This window comes from Oryzias latipes, chromosome 13, assembly GCF_053564925.1.
Source record: "Oryzias latipes strain Hd-rR chromosome 13, Olatipes_Hd-rR_3.1".
NCBI lineage: Eukaryota > Metazoa > Chordata > Actinopteri > Beloniformes > Adrianichthyidae > Oryzias > Oryzias latipes.
The window spans coordinates 22,628,725-22,655,229 of record NC_136249.1 but is presented as its reverse complement, the minus strand read 5'-3'; the positions used below and the strand labels follow the sequence as shown (position 1 = coordinate 22,655,229).

Below are 26,505 nucleotides of genomic sequence, written 5' to 3'. Positions count from 1 at the left end.
GCCAGAAAGTCTTTAATCCACTGACAAAAACCCACACAAAAAAAACAATAGGATTAGCATTTTTGCAAGTTCAATTACAATTTTTAAAAAACCCAAAGAAAATCCTCAATCTGCAGTTGGGTAATTGGGTCTCTTTCAATGATAATTACAGCTGAATGATTTTAAATCAATATATAATTATTATATCTACATGGTGTGGCACTAAAGCTGCACATTAGCCTAGCTAAAGATTTTTCTGAACCACTTCAATGAAATGCTGAATCTCTTCATTCTGGGTGTACTGGTTTGCACCAGCGAACCACGAGTGCCCGTCACTTAGATGTTGCATAAACGTTTATTGACCCTACTAACTCGAAAGGGGGGCACACTTAGGATCCAAGTTAACAGTCGCTCGTATAAAATAAAGAATGGTTTCATAGAAACCTGCACTAAATTGGCAATCCTAAACAATTAAAGCAGTTTTCCCTGGAACGTAAATGGCTTTTCTGGAAAAGAGCAATTTAAAGTTTACTCATACTGTGAAAATTCATTCAAACATTTGAATCCAAGAAGGAAAATTAAAGTTTGACATTTCAAATTCTCTTTTTTTTTCTTTCAGAATACACAGAATTCCTAAAGGACAGAGAGGTGACACTGATGTAAAATGTTTCTCATTCGAAACAAAGGTCCACAGCAGCTTTACCTCTCCTTCTCTGCATAGTCATTGTGTAGCTGGAGCTGCTTCTCTTGGGCCAGGTTCTCCGCTTCATTCTTCAGAGACTGCTCATACTCTCTGATCTTCTCCTTCAAGGCCTTAATGGTGACCTCTGATGGAGGATTGGAGCAGAAAGACAGATTTTGATGAAAGAAACAGTATATACTTTTTTTTTTCTTGAATCGTGTTTGATTAAACCTTTTTTTGTACTGATATTTGATAAAACATGATCGTTGAAAAGTTATTAGCACCACAATACATGTTAGCACTTTCCTTAAGTATTTTGAGGCTTTAATTATTTATCTGTAATAGCTAAAAGTCCCACTCCAATCATTGTTTGATCTGTTGTAAAAGTGTTTCCAGTGGTCTTTTAATTATTATGCCGGTTTTAGCCAAAATGGAAAAAAAAACCTTTGTCGTTTTATAGGAGATATTTTCTGCAGGGCGGCAATAGTTAATCAGAAATTCCCCTCTGAGTTGCCAGCAGGACTGTTGGTGCACTCAATTCCCATCTTCCATTTGTTTACAGCAGGGTTGGACAATTATTTTAACTCGCGGGCCACATTGGGTTCTAAAATTCAATAGAAGGGCCGGACCAGGAGTAGAGGCGTGGAGTGAGAATGATCTGACATGGAATGTAGATGAAAACATTTGGGTTAAAAATTATATTCTCAAACAGAATATTCTAGAGTTTTTAGTTTAAAACTTTTGTTTACCATTTTTGGATCTCTTTTTTATTGTGAAGCTCTATGGTACCTTCAAGGAGTTGTAAAGTGCTTTATGTTTCATTCATTTATGATAATTTTGATAAAATAAATAACACTATTTATGAAATAAAACAATGACCAAATAATACTTTCTATGATTTTCAAAGACAAAAATTCAGCAAAAATATACTGATACATTAAAAAAAACCAATAAATAGTGGATCCTCTCCTGTCATAATTCTGCTGAGACTTTGAGGGCTGCTATTCCTCACGTCTCACAGTTTGCGCAGTTGTGCTGTGTCCTGCACGTCTGTTTCTCATCCAGTAATAATGAAAAAGCAAATTTCTATGTCTTCTGCTGCAGCTAAGCATACATCTTTCACCAGTACAGAGTTCCCTCGTTTATTGCAGGAGTTACGTTCTAAAAATAACCGTGATCGGTGAAATTCACGGAGTTTGATTACAGACGTTTATGGCAGTAAAACTCCTGACTGCCAAAATACACTTTTCTCACACTGACATGAACATTTTCACACTTTTCTCTTGTTTAAATTCTCAAACCTTCATAGAAATTTAGGTCCAGGATCTTAGAATGAAAACAAAGATCTGATCGATCACAGATTTCTGATCTGAAGAGCTCAGCGTTTCTGTACAGTAGACACTGAGGAGATTGATTGACAAGGTCTTCAGCCAATCAGGATACAGAACAGGGTGCGCTCTTTAAAAAAAGCAGCATGATCGCTCTAAAAGAATGAGCTAAACCGGGAAAGATGAACTGCGACGTGGAAAAGGGAGACTGTCTTCTTTTTCTATTTGACAGAGATTTTTGGAGGGTTTCACATCGGGACACAGACTGCAGAAGGGGGGAATAAAATGTCACGTCTTGATCGTGTGGCCAGATTTAAAAAAAAAAATACAACAACATGGGTCTCTGATATTGTTCGCTGGGCCGGACCAAACATGGAGGCGGGCCGGATCCAGCCCGCGGGGCGTAGTTTGCCCACCCCTGGTTTACACTCTCTCCTACTAGCTTACAGCCCCTCACAACCTCAACCTAACTTTAGTGGCACAACAAAAAAGGCAAGTAACATCGGAGCTATCCAGCTGGTACGGTTTTAAGTCAGATTCCAGCTCAGGTGTTAATAAATATTTGTTTACAAGTGGATGCATCAGAATGGAGTGGAGCAGGGAGCTTGCGCCTGCCGACTGCAGCTTCTGTGTAACAACTACCGGTACAACCCTTTTCAAACTTGCTTTTTTTCCCCGTCTGGTCCTGATTCAGAACAATTTCGATAGCAAAATACTCTGAAATGCAATTTTAATCTATATTTTCTTTACGTGTCCTCCCTCATGAGAAAAATGCAACAAGAAGAAAAAAGAAACACCCAAAAAACCCACTTTTCATTGGAATGACTGTTAAGTGCCTGACTGATTCCTACATCTCTTAAAATGTAGACAGATTGCTTAGGAAAAAAAACAAGGAAACAGAATTTGATATGTTTCCTGTGTTTTATAAACAGCAGCAATTGATGTGTCTGACCTTTGCTGATGAAGCAGCATTTTAAGTCCTGTGTTTTCGGTTTAGCACAGACGAAAACCTTGGCCCCTATGGCTCCAGCTTAATCTTTACATTCATGCCCGATACAGAAAACACACGCAGTAGATATGCTGTATTCATTAGAGTGGGATTAGTACTAAAAGCCCATAACATGCTGACAGCTGAGCTCTGTATGAGGTAGCCTGAAATAAATCTAAGGCATAACTGGAGTAATAAACAGGGCCAAGTACCCGTTAGTGTGTTGGTGCATGTTTCCCAGAGAAAGATATAAGTGAGGGAGACAATGATATAGAGCAATGTTGCCTGCTGCCTTTGACTGAGGGCTCTTAGCAATTTGTGTGTGCGTGTGTGTGATTTAAACTCCAGTCTCACTGCTCTGACACATAATCAATAGAGGAGAGTCCCCTTAGAGCCCTCTTACCCCTTAACTGCTTAACTGAACTTTAAACATTTAGGTTGCAAGGATCAATGGCCCCTGCACTCTGTGTGTGCATGCGTGTGTGTGTGTGTGTGTCTGTGCGTGTGTGTGTGTGTGTGTGCAGGTGGGTCCATGTATGTTTAACAGGAGTGGGAGTTCCACGGTGTGTTTTGGGGTTTAAATTCCCCCCGATCTATTGATGCGGGACGGAGGAATAAAGGAAGAGGGGAAAAGGGAAAATCAATGGCAGAATGGAACCCTGCCGCTATTGAGCTGTTCCAATTAACTCTTGCTGAGGAAAAAGGGGGATTCCAAAACACTCCCTGCCTGCTCACTCATTTCTTTTATACAAAAATTCCAACACTTTTATTGCCACTTCACACTCATCTCTCAGCCTGTCAGTTTTTCCATCTTTCTCTTATCCTGAATAGGCTTCTCTCCCTTTTTTTTAAACCAGTAAACAAAACCTCAGACAAACAAAGGGAAGATTTTCTTTATAAAACTGCTTTAAAAAAACAAGAAGTCATTATAAAGTCCAGGTTTTTGTATATACTGATATTTTAGAGACACAAACAAACTTCCTAATCTGACACATCTGCTCCTCCAGTGGCTGAAGACATCTCTTTATAGATTTCCTTTGGCCTCATGTCCAGCTGCCATATTTCTGTTTTTAAATGCAGATACTTCCTTTAACAACAGTCCAGTCACTGCATTAATGGAAATAGTAGTAGCCCTGCATTCATTTCATTGGTGCAGACTCATTAAATATGCTGCTTGCAGAGAGTGTGAAGACCTGCTTCAATTTCACACATGCGAAAGTTGGGGAAAAAAAACATGAACTGTTAAAAGTCCAGTTTCTCCACCATTCTAATATTTTAAACGAGTTAGCCATTTCATGGCTGCTCTGACAAAAAGAGAAATAGTGTCTTTTACCTTCCTTATTCTCTTTTGTGGCTCATTACTTAATCTATCTGCAGCACATCTCAACTAGTACAGATACAGACTGTGCAGTCACAGTGTGCCAACTTTTAGTTGAAGGGTGCAAAATGCGCAGGGGCCAGGAAGGACTATATTTGTTCTCAGCAAGTGCCTATATACCGTAAATGAAGAAACCAAGACACTGCCTACTGCTACAAAGCCATAGTATTCATCAAATCACCAACTTCAATGCCATTTTATTTGGGAGGTAAACATAACTTTAGGAGTTAAATAAACCCCTTCATTTACCACAAGTGGCCCTTGCACAGCATAGAGTCAAAGTTTAACTCCTGAAAATATAGAAAAATGCTAATGGCATGAAAATGGGTAAATATACTAATAGGAAATTGGATTACTAGTCTGATCTGAGTCTGTAAAAATCCCAGAACTCTGTGAATCTGAATGGCTAAAGATATACATTTACATAACACTAACATGATAGTTTTAAAGTTTGTGGGATCTTTAAAAGTTTGGAAATGTGCTCCAGAGTCTGAAAAGAAGCATCATTAGAAAATAACTCTTGAAACATTATCACGCCGGATGGTTTCAACATGAATAGAAGAGTGTAGATTTGAATCATGTGCCCTGAAAGTTAGGGAACATGCTCAAATGTGCAAATCTGCGCCCAAGTGTTTCTAACCTTGGTTTTTAACCTCTGCGAACTCTTTGTTGTAGTCCTCCAGTGTCTCTCGAAGTTTGGTGTTCTCTGTCTCAATGTCGTGCATCCTCTGGAGCTTCAGCTGCAGCTGCTGAGCCAGCTCCAGCACAGGTACAGGGTCTGGGGAGAAAAAACACACTGTGTTAACACACTGCAAAGCAGATTAGACAAGCAAGGGCGGCAAGGTAGAGAGCTCGGAATAACTACAGTCAAGGCCCTGTGAGAGCAGGAGTTTGTCCTGGTGAAGTGTCCTTGAGCAAGGCAATTAATCTAAAAGCTCCAAGAGAACATTTCTGGAGCCAACCATAGCTTTGATTTTGCTCTGAAGGATGACTGATTCCAGTGAGAATACTAATTTAGAACAGAATAATGAACATTCTTTATTGGAATATAGAATGTATATAATTCATTAGGGTGTGCTTTATATGCAACGGTTAAAATGCAAAACAAAATTTGGTAGACTTAACATGTCTACCATTTTTAAAGTAATTTGCCTCATATTTGGGGGAGATGAGCAGCATCAATTAAGGCTCAAAGTTGTTTATTCTTAGATCAAGAAATCAAAAGAGAAAAAAGAAAATAGGAGAAATAACACAAAAATAAATCAAACAGGATATATAGTCTTAAACTGATTAAAAAAATAAAGACATGCAGATGATACCATTAAGTTATTCACCTTTTGGCATTTCCCTTCGGGGGTCGCCACAGCGAATCAGCTTTCACTGATTGGCACAGGTGCTTTGGCCGAGATTTTCCTGACACACCCTGTATTTTATCCAGGCAGACCAACATTTGGGCCCACTTGTGGTTACATAGTTAGCCAGTAGCGTGTAGGGTCTCTCCCAAGGACCAACACTGGACGAAGCTCATCGTGCCCCCTGGGAAACGAACCCTGGTTTGAAACCCCACAGCCAACTGAGCCGTCCAGCCGCTTCAAATGGTGCCATTATAATTACTCTAATCAATCATAGACCTAGATGGACTCTTACATACAGAACACACACACACAACACAGTAAACCCACTTATATATAATGACTGACAGATAGTTTTAGAAATAGCATTAAAAGGAAGTGGAAGCAGCTTTATAAACCGTTCCCCGTATTGTATTTTACTTAACTTTTTTTATACAGTTGCCATAATACAAGACTTAACATCTATGTAGTTATTTAAACTTTATCAGTCCAAGTGAATATTATCTTGTATAGCTATAAATATTAATGCCACAAAAAATGTAGTACTCATTGATTATCATAACAAAAAATTAAACAGTCCTCTAAATGCACATACCCTAAGAAATTGTTTCAACAACCAGGGAATTCTAGGTGTCAATGATTCCGACGAAAACTTTGTTTTCTGTATTTTTAAACATTTTTTGTTGCATTTTTTTCATAATGGAAAAACATATATAAAGAAAAGTAAGATTAAAACTGAGTATTTCTTTATTCAAACTACAGAGAATCAGGAGCAGACAATAAATGTCGTGTTATTTTTTGGATAACCCTGCATTTACTTTGTAATGACCAAAAAAATGCTTTACGTTTAAAGATAATTTGTTGTAATCTGTCCTTTTATTTAGCTCTGCATTAACCACATTGCTAAGTTCCTTATAATCCTCTTCAGAGTAAAATACATTTGTATCATCAGCAAATATGAGTTTTTAAGGAACTGAACCATACAGGACACCTCAAATAATCTGATGTAAATTCTTCTAGCTTGACAAATTGTCTTCTAAATTGCTTTTGACCTATATTGATAATCACAGTTAGTTCAGGTTTGAGTACATCTTGGATACTGTCTTTCCTCTTTGACAAAAAGTTCAGCACAAAGTACACTAAATGATACTAAGTAAGCCATTATAAAGAGGAGCATTGTTAATTTATCAGATAAACACTAGCACTGTACGCAGGGGGGTTGTTGTCTTCATCGATTGCTAACGCAGCAGGAGAACTGGAGTAGATATCAGTAGATTTAGATGGGAACATAGATCAGAGACATTAACAAGAAATATTATTGGGCTGTGATCAGTTAAAGTGCTCACTATGATGAAGTTTCAAAGCCAGAGAGAAGAGAAAGATGGGAGCAGACAGTTGGACAAGGAGGAACGCCACAAAAAAAGAGCAGTAGAAAGAGAAATGAGAGATTAAAGACACAAAAACAGAGGGGGAAGAAAAGAAACTTTCTAGAGGCCTTTTACCAACAACTCTGGGAACACACAGCAGGGTTAACTGTCAGTGTGATGAAGAGAGCCCTGTCAGTCAGGCCAATCACATCTGATTGGTGCTCATGGGTGGCAGACTGGTGACAGGCAGCCAAGAGACGCAGGCGACGCTCATCAGCATGCCAGCTAAAAGAGCAGTTTATGCGTATGTGTGTTTGTGTGTGTGTGTGTTGTACAGATAAGAGGAACTGACAGCTTACAGCTGGGGGGGTAAGGGCTCTGTGTGTATGTGTGTGTGTCTAATGTCTGACGCAGTTAGATATCTTAACTATGCTAATGAGAGATCAGCAGAGAACGATTGGGGAATTTCATGCTGATTTTGTGCTGTCAAGGTGACACGCCATGGAGGGCTCCGTTTTGGCACGCACGCACATACACCTTTGCATAAACACACGCTCACTTTTACAGTCCCACATGAACACACAAACGGAAACAAATCCGAAGCAGCATAACTGTACGTTCTGGATCCTATCGGCTTTGGCGCCCTTGGAAATGAACTTTCTTTGCTTCTTATCAAACTTTTGTCCTTCATGTAAGCCCTCTTCAAGCCAGCTGCACAACCAGTTAAAAGCAGTTTGACTTGTGGGCCACTGGTGCTGAACACTCTCGCCAGACACCTTTAATCTAAAGCAGAGCACACTGGCTGACTAACCAGGCCTTCAGCTGACAGAAGACAGAACAAAACACAGTGTTTCCTCTTTCAAGACTGCTGCATTAGTCAGGCTGGTCTGTGTGTGTGTGTGTGTGTGTGTGTGGGTGTGTGTGTGTGTGTGTGTGTGTGTGTGTGCGTGGGTGTGTGTGTGCATCAGGCATTACATCATTGTCTCGCTGCAAGTTAAGAATAGCACCGTCAGAGCTGGCGCTGACTTATTGGGAGCAGTACAATCCAAAGATATTACTGTAGGTCTATCCATGTGGGAATATGATGACCTCCTTACGCTATAGATGAACTCAACTCCTTTTTCATTCCTACATGCACAGTCCCCCAAGGGCTCCCGTACAGCTGAAAATCTTCAACCAGCAACACTGTGACTGCGTGTTCTGTAACTTTCCTAAGCCTCCGTGTGCTGAACGGGACTGCTCAAGTGTGTGCACTTTACCGCAGCCATCAGTGAGTGCACCAGTCACCCATATCAAAATGCACCTTCTGTTAAGACCATCTAAAAGCTACACTCGTTGGGCTGAGATCTCCAGGCTACATATTAGAGCCCTGTAAATGCGTCGATGAGCACTGAAGGAGCAGCGTCGTTTTTTTTTTCTCTTTTGCACTACGGATATTGAGTGCATGAATAACTGTTTATCCAAAGATTTATGCTCGATGGGTTTAAATAGACACACTGTGACATACAGCATGAAATTAAGCTTGTTCTTACCAGGGACATCAATTATTTTCTTGTATACGTTCAAGAAGGCGGCCTCTGCTTCTTTACTCCTCTTACTCAAGGCATCGATCTGCAAAGATGACAAAAGAAAAAGTATTGGTTAATTCTCACATACACAACCTCATTTCCAATTGTCAAATTCATCCATTTTGAAAGTCTGCCCATTAATTTCACATTAGGGGTAGTCTACACAACTGTCCATCATCAGTTTGCACTGGTGTGTTGCATGTCATTGGGCATTTTGACAGGGGCTGCTTGGGTGTTTTCTTCCCGTAAATCCAGTTCAGCTGTTCAGCCGCTGACGGATGTGTTTCGTTTGCCATGCGGCTATGCATGTCCACGTCGGTCTGTCCTCAAGCAAGTGTGCCCGGGTCCATCAGTATGTGCGTGCGTGCGTGAGTGTGTATAAAAGTGTGTGTTCCCTCCAGCACACTGACATCATTAAACAGCTGGCTCAGTCTTTCCAGCCACAGCAGGGGCAGATTATTCAGTCAGCTCTTAGCAGCAATACAGTGTGGATCTATTACTGATGTAGCCATTAACACAGGCAGGCACGGCATGCATTCCATCCCCAACGTTATTGAATTGGACAGCATTAAGAAGGATCCATAAAAAAACTATTCTTTAAAAAAAAAAAAACTTTTGTAACGTTTTTAAAACCGAAACACAAAGGAATGGCTGGATTACAGCCCAAGTGTCACTCTTCAATATGAGAAACAGGGAGCGTAGGCAAAACATCTGAAGTCAAGTCAGAGTCTAAGGAAACAGATGCCAAATAAAGACATTCAGATGGTGCTACTGTAATGGGCAGAGGTACAGCTGACTACTCTGGCTCATGCACTCAGACTAAACAGCCTTGTGTTTCTCTTCCAACTCCTCCAGCGCATTAACAAAGAGAACAAGAATGAAGACAAAAGCCTATATAAGCCCAAATACAAAGTCTTCACATTCCCAGCCAAGCCAGTAGTGTAGTTGATGGGTGGTTAGGGGTTCTTGCCACTGTAAACAGAGCGGGTTACATGTAATACTGCCTGTGCTCCTATGGGAACCTAATAAATCTCTTCACATGGCTTTGATTCATCTCTAGATTTTAGCCGCAAAACATCTGGCCCTGAGTAGGCTGGTGCCAGCAACCCCCCGCCCTCCACTGTATTTTTATTTCAATTCATTTCTTGTCAATTTCATGTTGTCTGACTCATTACTTTTCCTCTGAGTTGTTTTAGTGTCAGTGTTTCTCACATGAGTCTCCGTCACGCACTTCAGCCTGTTTTACCAGCCTGCTATTTTTCTCACCCCCATACACAGACACACCCAAAACCCCACTCATTTCACTGATTCACATATCAAGCTACATTGTGCATTTTACAGTTTCAAATGCCGTCTCAAATTAAGTGATCATGATCCTCAAATGGAAGATTACAAATTTTCAGCACTTATACCTTTGGCACACCAACAACCGGCTTGTGTGCAAACATCTATTCATATCTACATAAAACTGTGTTTGATCAAAAATTTAAAGATTACAATGTGGAAAGACACAAAACCAAAAAAAACCCTCACAAAAATGTTTTTGCTGATAGCAGTAAAAGAAATCAGCAACATGGCTGTGCAGTGACTGGGCCAAGGTTAGTGGTACAACAGCTTTATATAGCCCGACATGGGAGGCAGGAAATAGACTTTTAATGTAGGACACACCCTACTGTTAAAGGCAGGTTAACTGCAAGACCAGAACCATTAGAAGACCACCCAGGATTTGCAAATCCAAGCCTGCTGTTCCAAACTGCAGTTCTTTCAACCAATCCCAATGACATCTGCTATTACACGCTCCCCTGCCCCCATCCTGCACACATACACAACAAATGAAGTGACACAAATGATACCTCACCAGTATCAGAGGGTTATTGGCGAGAAATGCTTACAATAGCAAAAGGTATCCCTGACACATCCCCACACACAAACACATACATACGTACGTCAGCACCTTGTGCCACCATCACTCAGCACTGCCTCACTCCCCTATCTCAACCATAGTGTGTGAAGGGCATCAGGCTGACCTGTACATACGTACGTGTGTGTTGTGTGTGTGTGTGGCCCCAGTGGAGTCTGATAAGAGGAGGCTATGGGAAGCAGAGACTAAGGCCTTGGATAATGGAAAAGCTTATCTGATCGATGGACCAAAAAGAAACACTGAGCATTCGATATAAACACAAAACCGGTTTGCCAAACTGGCCTTGTGGAAACTTTACAATTATTGGTAAAAATCATACCAGTAGGCATGTACCTTTCAATCACAAAAATAAAGCAATTAAGCCTTAAAATTTGCGGGTTGAAACTCTTTATTGGTTCGTCTCCATATTTACTTGACTTAGCCACAACTTCCTGAATAAAAAGTTAAAAGATAGGTTTGTAAGAGAATCTAAAAAGACCCCCTATGGTTCTTGGCGCTGTCTTGTCCTTGATCAAAGGTTTGAAGGGTAAGCAAACAAAGACAGGGTAAAATTACGTATCCTCATAGCGACTCGTGTTGTGGCATGCAAGTGTGCAGAATAGTCGTCTGATTGATGGGCTGTTTTGAGACTGGCGCGGGTGTACAGTATTATCTCAATAATCATAAGATAATGTCTCTCAGTTCCGCGACCACCCACTACGAGTCTCAGCAAGTTTTGGTGTGCATGCCGCCAAGGTGTGTCAACATAAAGATGGTGGAAACAGCTGACAAAGCCCCAATTATGCTGGTGTTTCTGTTCTCTAAATAGACTGTGGATCATCAGCAGAACATGGTGGAACCACTATAAATTACAGCATTTTTACATAACCACTGGCTGTGGTTGTTGATCTAACACAAGAATATGGAAACTAAACCAGTGTTAAACTGTAATGCTCTATGGCCAGTAGCAAAACAGCCCTGTCACTATGTATTGAGATGATTTTGCTTGAGAATGTGTGTGTCCTACAGTATGTGTATGTATGTCTGCGAGTACCCACCCACCCTTTCCAACCCCAAATAAAGCCCCTGTCTGAATCTGAACCAGCCGCTTCCACTCCAACATTCTGACTTTCACATACAGGAGTGAACTGCAAGTGCATAGCTGCCAGAAAGGAGGAGTCAAAATGGAATTAGGCCAATATGATGAGGAAGGAGATAGAAGTGAGCAGCAGTAGGAGTGTGTGTATATCTATCTATCTATCTATCTATCTATCTATCTATCTATCTATCTATCTATCCATCCAAGAAATAGTTCATGATTCACCAAACCTTCCCTTAAAAGACAGGCTAATAAACCCACTGTACAATGCAGACATACAAAGTCAGAGGAAATGGCAGTCAGTGAATTGTAACTGGCTTAAGCTAGGGTTTTGTGGTGACTTTTTTGCAGGATGCAATTTAAACACACCCTCGGGCTACAGGACTTCATGAATAGGACAGAAAATCAAGAGCAGAGCAGAGAAAAGAAGTAGAGGTAAGAAGGGAAATGAGATCGAGGCAAGAGTAAATACAGAAGATGTCTAAGCAAAATAATGACTACTTTAATGGGCAAGTGTAAAGAAAAAAATGAATGTCAGAGACTGAGATTGGGAGCAACACTAAGTCAATAAAACTTATATGAAATTAAAATGTTTTCAAGTGTCAGTATACATTCCATAACAAACTCACCTCTCCTTGGAAGCTCTTAAGCAAAGGGGCGACCTGTTTCCGTAAATCCTGAAGAAAAATGGAGATAGATAAGTAAATCAAGATATTCAAAGAGTTTCATTTTTGACATGAATATACAAAACCATGTGACACCCATATAAAGAATAATAAACATGCACTTCTGTAATTGAATTGAGAAAATGCCGTTCTCGCCACTTACTGAAACTGAATTTAGTAGGGTGTATAAAAGATCAGCAAAAGAAAAAGCAGTAAAGCTAGGTTTATTGCCCAGGGTGCTGTGCTGGACCGTGCTCCTTATAGGAACAGGTGCAGCACCACCTGGGCCACCCAAGGCATCAGAAGTGCGTGTGAGCCAGAGTCAATAAGCCACAGAGCAGATCTACAGTTAATGCAAATTGTCTTTTCAGTTCTGCTTGAAGTTACTGCTTAGGTCATTCTACAACTTTCTTTAATATAAAACAAATGCTTCTTTATCTATGTCCCATTGTTTGACTTTCCAATAAAAGTCAGCCGTTTTAGATTAGACAGCAAGTTGAGTATGTATCAAGGGAACATGCAAATCAGAACGCTGTAGGCGAGCCTCCATGCTGACAAACTGAACTGGAGCGTATGGTAAGAAGTGCAGCAGAATAGGACATTCTGTTCAGGAACACTTGATTTGTACAGTTTGTGGACACTCTCACACTCACAAGTCAACTTAATGAAGAAGGGCAACGACAGATATCTGTTCAGGAGCCGTGTTTCCTCTCTCAAACCTCCACCTAGACATCTAAGTGACAACTTTGGGTAATGAGTATCCCAAAATGACCTGTGACCAGTGTCTGGAACTGGGCAAGTCCCAGGTTGGTGCAGACAGGCCGTTTGTCTGCGGCTGAGGACAGGTCATGAACTCTGTGACCCTGGTTTATTGTTGACTCATCAGGGGTCACCATGGCAGTTTGTCTGGTCCAATTCAATATTCCCCTGGTGTGAATAATGACCTGAACCCTGCACCTTATTCTCTTTTGCGAAAGCTTTCCTTTTTTTAAAGAGCGCTTATATGAAACCAAATATTTGAATTTTCCATCAAGTTGTGGTGTGGTTTTGAGATTTCTGTTGTTTTCTTCTATTTTACTTAAACAAATTTAGACACCCCTTACTAAGAGACCAAACCATTTTTGACTGCAACAATAATGCTGCAAAAGATGAAAAGACTAAAACATTTTAAAGCAGGTAAAGCAGTTCAAAATACAACAGTGAGCTACTCAATCGCCAGGACACTAAACCCATTTGGTCCGCTCAAAAGCTGCTCCTTCAGCTCCCCCCTACAAAGATTTATGACCATATAACATAACAATGCACACACGGTCATTCTATATGTGTGTGTGTCTGTGTGTGTGTGTGTTGAGGGGAGTGGAGGGGCCCATGCACCAGGAGATGGATGGTCGGTGTGTAGGCTGCCAGCAGACAGCAGACAGGGTAGCCCGAGGAATCCTCCAGGGAGTATGGAACTCCCATTCCCTGTCTGTCTGCCCTGCAGCTAAACACAAACTGTGTCTTTGCATCCATGCACATATACACACAAACACAAAAGTTGTTTTACTGCTACTGCCTTTGGCTAGCAATCTTTGGGGCATTTTACAACCATTCCCACCCTTTTCTTTACAACACTGTAGTAGAGCGGACTTGACTAACTAAAAGGAAATTAAGAACTCAATGAATAATTTAGGAAACTTAGGAAGCACAGTGAGATGTAGTCTTAAAAATTTGACAGTGTGTCAGACCTAATAAATTATAAAAACTTTGTTTTCACGCTGCATTTCTTTGCACTACTTTCAAAATGCTACAAAACCTGCTGTGCGAGTGTGTGCATGTTATTATGCAGACCATGAGTGCAGTTCACGCCGAGTACAGCTCAGCAGACGAGACACAGTCAATGTGGGCCGGTCTCCTGGTTGTTGAATAATGGATCAGAGACGGACTCCCGCTCAGCTTAATGCAGTCTGATCTGATGTGACTGTGATCTCCGCTGACTGACACAGACCACTGAGAGCTGACAGCCCCCTCTATGGGCTGGTCAACCAAATACACAGCCCCACATGAGAGAGAACACAGCTCCATGAACACACAAGACTTTTTTTAATCAAGCGAAAGCCATCGCATGTTATGACCAAGCCTGTTTGGTTGGCAGTCTCGACGCCTCTGTACTTCCAACTGCCCAGTTTTTATTGCCGATTCCTATTGAGCCGGTTAGAGCCCTGTAATGAATCCTGTCGCTCGTCTGGCCTGGCTCAGATTCCTCCTCCACATACCAGGGAGATGCCAGGGGCCACACAGACGCCAGAGGAGCCTTCCTAAATCACAGCCTTGTTACACTGATGAATGTGTGTGTCCTGTTCTGTGATCTAGGCTATCTGCCTCTGTGTGCTTTAGCCTTTGCCTCTTCGTGTTTTCTCTGTGTGCATAGGCGTCTCGGCCTCTACATGTGTATTTCCTTGTGTCCGTCTCGACTCCCTCTGTCACTAGTAACGTGGTTATACTTGGAAATCAGACTAGAGATGAATGAGTAGGGTGAAGCAAAACTTGCATCTTCTGTATGCAGGCATGGCTCTCTCTCGTGTGTATATTCTTGTAACCACGATGGGCAACATGCTGGAGTCAATAGTCACAATCCCTATCCTGTGGTAAATATAATAGGGCCTACTGTCAACTCTACCGAGGGTTGACAATTTTCTATCCACTGTGTACACCATTCATACATAATTTATACCAACATCAATAATTCACCATGGTGACATTACCAATAATAACACAACAATACTTTGTTTTCTCTCTGAGGTTGGAACGGGGTTGCCTTGGTAACAGAGATGAAACAAATATTCCCAGGAGGAGTGATGGGAACACAGGAATAGGACAGAATTCCCTCCTGATCCCACTTAGTAGTGGTGTCACACTCTCTCTTTCTCCCCCTACTGCTCATCCCTGCTCTGACTTTCTGCCTTTCTCCCTGCATATACACACACCAACAGACCACACTTTCTGTTCCTATGAAAAACTAGGTCAGATAATACAAACTCCTGAGGGGTTTTCTGTTTTGTCTCTTCAGGATTTCACGGAAACTAATGGAGATACTATTTTTGGGAGCCAAGCCTGTATATCTCTTGTGTTGTCTTCTCTTTCTTATTGGTTTCTTTGTAAATAATTAGAGGTGCACTTACGAAAAAGTAGAACAGTAGCTGAAGCAAACTGACAGTTTGTGAATCGCGAGTTGTGTGTGCATGTTTCCTATGTTGGGACACGTCAGTAAACATTGGATTTTCTCACCTCTGGAGTGGTCTTCTTGAACTCACGGCTCAGGTCAATTAGTTTCTTCCTGGACTGTTCACTTTCGTCCTGTCTGTTGGCAAGCTGTGTGGCGGTGGCATCTAGTTCTTTCTGCAAACCAAACACACAATTTTGTAAGGTTTCCGGTGTGCATTTTGTCATCGGTACAGCAGTCCATACAGTAAACATTCATCTTCATAAAGAATGAAAAGCAGGAATTGTTTTTGCACCAGCCGTCCAGTTCCAGTAGAACCGATGATTAAATGGAGCAGCAGCAAAATCACAGATGATATAAACAACACTGCAACCAATAAATGAACTTTCCCACTAGTAATGTCAAATCATCAGTTAGTAGCAACTCACTCCAGAAACAATAACTTTGAAACCTGCATTAATGTTGACTAATCTCATCCTCATGATCTCTTTCAGCAAAATGACTTTATAGAAAATGATCATCAGCTCTAACCGGTCTTTTTGAGCGTTTAGTTAGTATTTTACGTAATGCAGACTCTTGAAACTTGTATAGATTTTGGGTCAAATTCTGACAAGTTCTGAGATTGCATCTGTGTCTGTGTTGAGCGTGTGAATATTGCAGGATGATGTTTCTTTTGGAGTCTTGCCCCGCATCACGCATACTCCTTTTTTTTTCACCGTCATCTTGAGAGCTTTCACCATATAATTCACTCAGTCAACCAGCAGCTCCATCTCCTCAGTTTAAATCTCTCCCTCACCCCCGCCTCTCTCCCTCACCCACCCCTTCTATCCACCTCCTGTGAGGCTGCCCACCCCAGAGAGTGATTAAACGCTGCTGAAGGGCCGTTATGCTAACTAACACACTAATCATTTAATACACACATTACCACAGGGGCCCTTGTGGCTCAGTCTACAGACAAGGTCCCAAAACACACTTGAGCACATAGAACCGCCTCCCCACACTGCCCACACCCCAAAAACTACAACCCTCTAAAGAAGCAACGTTACCAAGTACTAATTAGGAGATTTTCCCACATCAGCATTAAGTTTAACTCCCTGAGCAGCAGTGATCTTGTTTTATCCACAAAAGATCAAAGAAAAAAAATGATTAGGCAGACAGACTTGGTTGACTGTCCTCTGTTATGGATTTTACACAGCAGCACAGAGAGTAAAACAAAAAAAAGAAAAAAATTCTCACTTGCTTACAAGCCATCTTGCTCTAGCTGCTCACAGAGCAGTTGATGTAGCAGCACGCCTGCCCATGGCCATGGAGCAGCTGCCCTGTCTGTTAGTGAATTCGAGCGTGTGCAGAAGCTTGATGAGAAGTAGAACTAATACATTTTAATCACTTGAAATTATTTGTTATAAACTAAATGCCCCAATTTATGGGTATAGGTGAAATAATTCAACTGCTTCCAGATAACAGTATCATAATAGGAAAATCTCATCTGACTAACAACAAATTATACTAAGAAATGTAACCACAATGATTGACTGTTTGCAAAAACAAAAAAATAATAGTTTCAATCCAGTCCAAAATCAGATAAAATAAGCAGCAGAATAGAGTGAATTAGGTATGCATTTAACTAAACTGCATCATTAAACCCTCCCAGTCTAACTTACAATAACACATTAACTAACATTTACCTTTCTATGATACAATCACAGCGTTGAAACAAATGCAAAAACTCTGACATGCCATCATCTATCCAGTATATTTATAGCTGTTTCAACTTTAAAACATCAGGTTGTGGAAAGCAATGCCCTTCCCCATGTGGCGGGGTTTAGTACCAGCTATAGATAGACATGTATCAATAGCAAGGCAGAAAAATGTTTTGGTTGACGATGAAACCCAGACGCTAATTGAAAAAGGGAAGTTATTCCAAAATGCAAAATATACTTAGGAAGAGTGTGAGAAAGAGGAGTCAATAGTTCTACTAAAGTTTTACTGTTGTGCAGTTTTTTATTTATTTATCCGGGCATATTCTCAGCTTGCACGCTATTTAGTGAGCTATATTTACATTTGTGCATTTGACACAAATTAAAAATGACTGTGCACAATAAGGTGTGCAAGTGAACACTTGATCAGTCACAGCAAGCTCGACTTTTGTTATCTGGGCAATGATGCTGAAAGAACAGATCATTTTACGTTACTTTGTCATGTTTGATTACTGTTTAAGTAAAAATATTCCAAAATATCTTTTCTTTTTGGTTTTTATAAGTGCATATTTATAGTTCTGAACACATTCAGGCACAGGCTCAACTTCTCTGTTGGTGAGGCATTCACTCTATTAAGAATGTCAAAGCTTAATTATAATGGTTGAGTGGGACATCAAGCTTTTTTTCTTTAAAAATGTTCACAATAGCATAAAGTCTTAGTCAGATCAAAGTTGAATATAAAGCTGAGATTTCTTCTAACTGAAGCATTAAAACCACACTATCTCCAACATCAACAGGTTTTCTTGATTTGCCAAGTAGTTGATGCAACTCATAAAAATGTACTTTCAATATAATTCCTTGACTTAATGTTTTGAGTTTTTTGTCTCCGATTAGTTAAAATATTTAAACATATCAACCAAATGAATACGTTTTCAGCAAGATCCTGTCCCAATTTTTCTATTCTGTCTCAGAAGGTCCTGGGTCAATCCCTTTCTACATGTATCCCAATGCGTTTCCAAATCCCTGTCCCCTCAAAGATAAATAAATAAATCTCACCACTGCTAAGCAAAATAAATCACACATAAAAGAGGATTGATTTGATGCCAAGTGAGCAAGTAATTATGGTCATGGCCTTAGTCCAAAAAAACTGACCTGCGAACTAAGTTAGGTTTTCGACTATGCAGCAAACGGTGCCCACATTGCAAACACAGACAGGCTTAGCTCTCTCGTCTTGCTGATGGGAACACAACATCTAACGAAGCACAATCGCTGCCGCCACACACACAATCATTCTTACCACATCTGCCATTTTAACTCCCATAGAAAACGTTGCAAAATACACCACCTCAGGTAAAATAGTAAACAAGCAGTTTGGGTTTTTTCCCACTTTGGCACCTATTATGAATAAACTGAAGTGAGTAACTAAATCTATGGAAAACTAAAGCTAGGCAAGGCTGCGTTAAATCATCCTTCTCAAAAAGGAGCCTCTGTTTTATACAGTACTACCATCAAATAAAACTGACATTCTTTCTGATACATTTCAAAGCCATCAGGAAAAGGGCGGTATTGTTTACAGAAATCTAGAAAAATTATTTATTGAAATACCAAACTATGAACCTAAAGCGAGGGACATAGGAACAGAAATGTATTCACTATAGCTTGTTTGAACAAAGTTGATTTTAATTTAGAAAATCCCAGATGTGTCACTAGGTTTGAAGCAATAAAACATTGAAATTGATCACTGTTGATGTTGGGCAACGCTGTTCTACAGATTCATTACTTAAGTGTGAAAAAGTTGACATTTGCTACAAAAAAACCTTGATGTTTGATTAAGTATCAGTAGGAAAAACAGAAACACAAACTATCTCACCTTAACTTGACTTTAAAATACAATAAATATTTAAAAATATTTAACCTGTTAAGCATTTAAATTGACTTAACCCTTCACATGTATTTGAACCCTATTTTAAATCAAGCTTTGCCTGTTAAGGACGGCACAGTCCAGCTCAACAGAGGATGGAATATGTGTGTGCAGGGGAGCATTAAGTGGGCTGTAATGTCTGTATGATTGCTGTAACAGCACTGCCTGGCTAGGCTGGACTGGCCCACAGCAGCAGTCCCTGTCCTGGTTCATTTGGTCGTCTGGTCAGCTGTAAAGTCAATTGGAACAGATTGCCAACACTCCCTAGAGAGACTTCAACACCGACTTGGCCAAGAAGCCTCTTGCACTGCTCCACATGCATGTGCTCTCACATGAATGCACAGACAGGCTGCTGCAGTAACTTTGAGAGCCCAGTCTTTCCACATTCTTTGAACTCTGTTTCAGGAGAGAAAATGTGCTAACTTGTTAGCCCACCGCTCTATAGCTGAGTGAGCTTTTTTTTTCTTTTCTTTTTTTTTGTAGGAGAGGTTTAGCTCAAAGAGAAATTGGGATTTCTCAATCCTACCACCATGACTGTACACACTACAGGTAACACTGACGCATAAACAAATCCTATTACCTATGGTCCTCAGATCACTCGTGTGTATTTTCAATTTGAGCCACTTTAATGACATCCTTCGTTCATTTGCAGGCAAAGCAAGGCCTTCTATCCAGCTAATCTGCTCTAATTACTCTAATGAGCCACAGGTGATGATACAGTGAGGCTGATTAAAAGGGGCATGTCTGATTATGCCAATCATATTGACTACAGACTAAATGAGATAACAGGAGGCAGACGCTCTTTAATTGAGATATCAAAACTTTTGCGGAATTCCTTATGCCCCAACGCTCCCAACGATGCCGAGACAGATAGGCTGTTGGAATGACAACAAAGTTATTGTTATGTACACAGATAGGAGTCAATCTGCAGTTACTGTCTGTATAACCACGGTGACCAGGGGAGCACACAGAGGAGATAATGTTACCAAAGGACGGGCTTCTGGTCTCATTCTAAAGGACAGCGTAAAACTGGAAACTCCTTTGCGTACACCTAGCCCATAAACAAACATGCCAATGCTCAATTAGGTGGAACATGCAGATGAACTGCTCCATATTTGGAGCGTGCTTTGCACATATTCATCTAAAAGTACATGAAAAAATACAATTCAGTTCATACCGGATATAAGAAAACACAATTTTTCTCATCTACAAGGATAAAAGAAATTTAAATGTAAGCACTGCAGCTTTCAAGTAAAAACTTTGTACTTGACACCATGACACAGATGTTAAAAAGATTAGGTTTTTCTGTCCCACTCGCGCACTTCACTTATCTTTCCCTTTTATCTCGAAACATGTCTGAGGCCGTTATGTGGTTGTGATAGTAAACAGTAAAGGCGTCTGGAAAGATGTCTTATCTGAAATCTGCAAAACCTACCTTTCAAAGCACCCCCCCCCCATCTGCAACTCTTATGCAGCTGACTGTTCTGTATGCCGTACGTACTGTGTGGGGGTGGAGTCACGGGGTGGCAGCTCAGTCAGGAGCAACAGCCACGCTTGCTACAACGACATGGTACATGATCACAGATCACAGGCCCGCCCCCTCAAAACACAGCACAACAGCAGCAGCAGAGATAAGACACTGCGATCCTGGATGCCTGTCTGGCTTCCTACGTTTGACATAGCATGTTACAGAACTAAATGTGCCAACAGATGCTGTTTTCACAAACCACAAAGGGGGGTTTAAAAAGCAAGCCGTATCTTCCTGAATCTCTGTTTTAGCAATTCCTCTCTCAGACTGGAATGAAACCACCAAGTTTCCTTAATGCAGACTTGCACTTGAGTTTTACAGCGGAAGCTAGGATCTAAACGCTTTTCTTTTTCATTCGGTTTGTGTGCAGAACAGTTGGGGGCGAGGGACAACCTAACACTCTCCACAGTTTATCAAGACGCTTGTGCTCCCTGAGCATTTTGCTCCTTTTTTTGAACACATATCCACATCTACCAACTGCACAGGAGCAGTCAAGACTCACTTCAGTGATGCTGACGCAAGCCTGGATCAAAAACAGCCTTTTTACGCAGCAGCTTTGTTTGTATTGATCCATGTTTCTCTGCTCAGGAACTGGTTGTTGTTTTATCTCACCGACACCCAAACCTGAACTCTCCCCGAAGCTTTCTCAGAGCGAGTCATTATTTTACCTGACCTATTGTCTGACAAGGGGGGATTTAGCAGCCTGGACTGAGCCTAAATACAAATATAATGAGACTAAGACGGCTTGTAGTGGGGAGGAAGTGGAGCTCACTTGGTCTCATTTTGGAGAGTTTGGATCTTGCAGGAGGCCTGTGTCAAAGGGGTGAGCGGTGTGGAGAGTGCAACGGGAGGAGAGGGATATGGCGATATGCTGGGGTGTAATGCGATGGTGAAAGGGCAAGATTTTTCATCCCTGCGTTTACAGGCTGGAACGGCTAGGATATTGAGATCCAAGATAGGATCAGAGGGTAGTGAGCTGTTTCAGCTACAATAAAGGCCAGGCATTACAAACACAGCACTGATAGAGAGAAGGAGAAAGAAGCAGAGGGAGAGAGAGAATCACACCTCTCATCCCTGAATTAATGCCTCCATTCTGCCAGGAAGCCATTCTGTGCCAGTGAGAAGAGATTGGGGAGGGGATGAGTGCACAGATATAGACTAAAAAATGGAAACTGGGATCATGGAGAGAGGCGATAGGAATTAATCAAGTCTAGGGGCAGAGTGGGGCTCTTCAGGCCCTATAGCACATATACAAGGCTGAGAGCCAAGATTTTTTTAAGGCAACCTGCATCGTGCAGCCATTTCTTTCTATGACTTTAAATGCCCATACAAGCAACCATCAGTGAATGATGACAGAGTCGCAGGTGCAGGCAAGCAATGCAACACAGCAAACATCCACACCCTTCTACACTCATTTACAATCTATTTCTGACCCAGAAAGTCTGTGACCCCTGACAAGAGAGCAGTGTTGAGAGTTGCTCTGTTCTCAGTTTGTTAGCCATTGGGTTTGCTGTAATTTGTTTAGACTTCCATATAAGGACAACTAACTGCTTTAGGGAGCTGGCAGTTTAAGTACAGTGACAAAGGTGTGCATGCCTCTCACGTGCCTATGCTACATTAGGTCCCTGCTCTGCATGAGGTCCTTTTTTCCCCCCACATTTTAATTTAGCCCCCACTATCTGTTGTATCCAGTAATTTCTCTAGACGCCTGATGACACATCAGCATGAGCTGTGCCACGGCCTATAAAAGAACCATGTTGATTTCCGGACAAAAATTAAAAGCGTACATCAGAGCGCCCAATTTAGTTAGACATATCTTTGTGTCTGGAATCTTTAATGTCGGCTATCCACGCTGTCACTACTGTGTAGTGTCACCATTTCTTCTGAATTAGTTTGACACCCGTGGTCTATACAATCAACATCAACAGAATGTGTCCTGGGGCTCAGTCTTACTCAGCCTTTATGAGCAGAGATTTCTGCTCCGCTTGCATGACTTTCCAGAGAAAAAAGGCACAAAAAGAGTGAGAAGCAAAGAATGAGCATAGCTAATCCTTGCCTTAATGACAGAATAATTAGCTTGTGTTAGGCTAAGTAATGACTTGTAATTGTGCCATTCATTCTGTGTTGAGAAAATGTGATATAATGCCACACAAAGAAGGAAGAGGAATTGAGCACAGTGGGACATAAGAAGGAGCATGTGTAAGAACTCGGGCTTTTTATATTGATTGATCCAAACATCAAACGAACCACTAGAGTAAATGGGGGGGGGGGGGGGGGGGTGAAGGACAGCTAAAAGCTATTTGGAGCCTTCACTGCATAAAAGACTTGACCTGTTCCACACAGCAGACATATCAAAACCATCAAACAGCAATCAATAGACCAAAGCGGTCAACTCAACAAAACGACACCCTACTAAAACATCAAACTCCCAGCCAAAGCGTCAGATGATAGGCTACACTCAGCTTATCCATTACCATCAGATAAAGAGGAGATAAAACACAGAGCCTAATCCTTTCATGTGTCGTGACAGCCACAGCAGCCTCCGAGGCATTCCTTCAGTCTGGCTCTCAAATAGTTTTATGGCGGAAGGCAGCCATTCAGCCAGCCAGTCAAGGCTGTTCTGGTCTGTTTGTCTTATTTCACAGTTTACACGCTGTTTTATAGGTAGTTATTATGGTCGCCATGGTGATACCATACGTTTTTATAGTCTTTTGGTCTGAGGGCAGAGAGAGTAATAAACGAAAACACACACACACACAAACAAAGACTCACAAAACACACTCCTGCTGTGGAAAGGTCTTCTGTCCCTCCCTTCCTCCCTCCCTCACTCTTTATCAGTCTCGCCAAATGCCTATCTCCCCACTTTCTGCCTCATGTGAAACATGGATAGGCTAACGTACATTTGTCCTTTTTCATTTCACATCTGGAACTGATCAGAGGGCCTCCTGGAAGTTGAGGCCTCCGGGCCTATTAATAACCACACCGCTGAACTCCGGGTCAGACAGCAGTCAGTGGATGAGTCCGGGTCTACAAAACATGGCCCCTTCCTCTGACTCTCAAGACAACTCTCGCCTTTAGATGCAAGATGGCAGGTTACACAGCCCCATTTTGTGGACTTGAGTAAGACATTCTGAAGATCCACAACCCGAGCAAACGCAAACAGAATATTAGCACAGTATAGACTTAACTAGAATACTTTTCATTTAAGTTGAGCTGTTTACATTTTTTAAATGAATTCATAAAATCATCTTTGGTAAAGTTTAAGAAAGAAAAGAAAAAAAGAAGAAGAAAAAAAAAAATCACAAAAATATATTTACATTTTTTCTTTACTTTGAGAGTCCAAACAAGTTCAGGTTCAAGGAAGCTAGACCTGTTAAATGCCAGACAGATGGTAGTCATCCTGTGTTAGGTCTAAAGGTTAGACCAGTCAGACAGACCAGGTCATGGCGAGGGTCACACAGCATTGAACCATGGCTTAAATCTAACAGCTGCTCGGGGCAAAGGTTACAGAGGGGTTAAGGTACTGCCTCATCACGTTCAATGAATTTTGCAGCTATTAGGTATGATTTGTACAGAATTTTAAACATTTCACTTAACAAAAATCAAAGCTTATCCCTGACTAAGATTAAGTGAGAATAGGAGCATTCCCCTGCAATGAATACTAAGGTTCAATAAAAAAATATGGCTAGGGACTACACCACGATATAAGGAAGTGAAACTCAAGTATTCCCTTGCCTACTAACAGTAGTGGGGTATTGCAGGCTCAACAAGCCTTCTTCATCCCAAAAAGGAAGTATGGTTTGGGTTGGTGCTCATACAAGACCCAAGTAATTTAACAACAAATCAGGTGATAGGACTCTCTTGGTATAAGATACTAAAACAATGGACATGCTACAAATGTGTGAGATAAAATATTGCCAATCCCAAACCATTTTCAGCACTATGTGGAAAATTTGCATTCCAACTTTACAATGAATGCAAGAAAAAGAGCTCAAATTAAGAAGGTGAGAACATGATGAACTAACTACTGGAAGAAGATACTGGCAAAGGTATTGCAGCATGTGCTCCAATGGACGTAAATGTCTTAATTTACAAAATGTATAACTTCTGTAATTGACAGCTGAATAATTCAATTCTTTTATGACAATTACATGTTGTTTAATGGCTAAAATGAAGACTTCTCCGTAGAATGTCAATATTTCAATAGGTAAAAAATAGAAATGCTGGCAGGCACTGCACAGTCTTTTCACTGTAAAAAATCTTTTCTGTCAGCCTACGAAAAACGCTACCAAGGTACAATATAACTACACGCAACCCAGTTAAGATGCTAACAATTCACTGAACAATTTGTAAACGTAATGCACCACAATCCAACACACACACCTGCAGATACAGGCTAGTTGAATCATCATAATCGGAGGTAGTTTTCTGCTGAGTCCAGGCTGCAGTCGCTGTTATTTTTAGAGAACTGACACAGAGGCAGAATGTCCATTTACTCAGTGAGAGGGCAGCAGGACCATTATGCTCCAGGTTGCTTTTAAACTATGAAAAAATAGGAAAGAGCATAAAAGAAACAGAGCAAAGGTGTGGACGCTTACAGATAACATTAAGAACTTAGTCATTTCCATTCCGTTCTATTAAACTGCTAAGAGTAATAACACTAAAGCAATGTTTCTACTATAAAAAGGTGTAATTAAAACATTAACCTTTTCAACTTTTTTCACATTTTGGTTTGGCAAAATGAATGAAATCTTTCATGGACAAATGAGTTAGATCACAGAGAAGATGGAAGTTAAAACAGACCAATAATAAAAAGTAAATGACAACTGAGGCTAAAGATTTATGGGTGTTTTCATTTTGATGTCAAATAGATTGAACCTAAGGACAGGTTATAGGTCCGGCAACAGAAGCTGCAACTGACACTAAAATTTACACAGAAGCAGATATCAGGCCATATCATAATTCAATCCCTGTACCTCCAAAGTGCACCAATATCACAATTCAATACCAGGAGCCATTAAGCAGCACCACACCAATATCATAATTCAATCCTGAGGCCATCAACCCATGCCAATATCATCATTCGATACGTAGGCCATTAGGATACACCAAAAGGCTTATTAGAATTCAATACCCACTGTCAATGATCTCACAGGACATCGGCACTGAAGTCATGGGTTGACGTGGGGCGAGGTCTGTACATGAGGCTCTTGGGGCTCTTTTTAGCCCACGATTCAATAGAAGTGGGATAAACAACATATGATTAGCTTTGGCAACCCCTAAAGGAAGCAGTTGAAAGGCAAAGAGGAAACTGTCCTAAAACAAGGCAGGGAAAAAGGAATCGGTGGGTTGGTTTGAGTATCAACATAATTTAGCAGATCTGCTTAGACTGTCATTCATCCAGGTTGATGCCATCAAAGTAATAGGGTAAAAAAAGCAGTCAACTGAACTTGGTTAATCTTTTACTATTGAAGATGCTTCACGTGTTTTCCAAGAAGCTATCTGTGAATTGCAAAAAATCTATCAGAGTATCTAATGCAAAAACATATTTTTGGCAAGCTTAATAACCAAAGCCCATTCTGAAAGACAGTTATGTACATCATGTGTTGTAAAAATAACATCACACTCTGCCATGCTTGTCAAAAAAGTGGGGCCCCTGCCCTGCAACCATTCTACAACGATCCCATCGTGGTACTTTGGGATGGGACCCTCCCACCCACTGGACCCCCCCACCCCCCCACCCACCCACCCCCACCCCCACCCATTCCACCCTCGTGTACTGTTCATGTGAATATGTGCTTTTGTGTTCAAATGGTATAGGTGTTTCTCTTGTATCTACAAATTGTATCGC

General features: G+C 41.0%; 1 protein-coding gene across 8 annotated transcripts in view; it reads right to left on the bottom strand.

Moving 5' to 3' along the window:
• cux1a (cut-like homeobox 1a) overlaps positions 1-26,505 on the bottom strand; it is a 56,315-nt gene that overhangs the window by 23,798 nt on the left and 6,012 nt on the right. For all 8 annotated transcript variants that reach the window (XM_011482510.4, XM_011482509.4, XM_011482512.4 and 5 more), the window contains exons 2-6: positions 15,574-15,684; positions 12,271-12,318; positions 8,607-8,685; positions 4,996-5,133; positions 683-806 (exon numbers count right to left, since the gene is read on the bottom strand). In XM_011482510.4, coding sequence (XP_011480812.1) covers positions 683-806; positions 4,996-5,133; positions 8,607-8,685; positions 12,271-12,318; positions 15,574-15,684 — 500 coding nt within the window. The remainder of the gene's footprint in view (positions 1-682; positions 807-4,995; positions 5,134-8,606; positions 8,686-12,270; positions 12,319-15,573; positions 15,685-26,505) is intronic.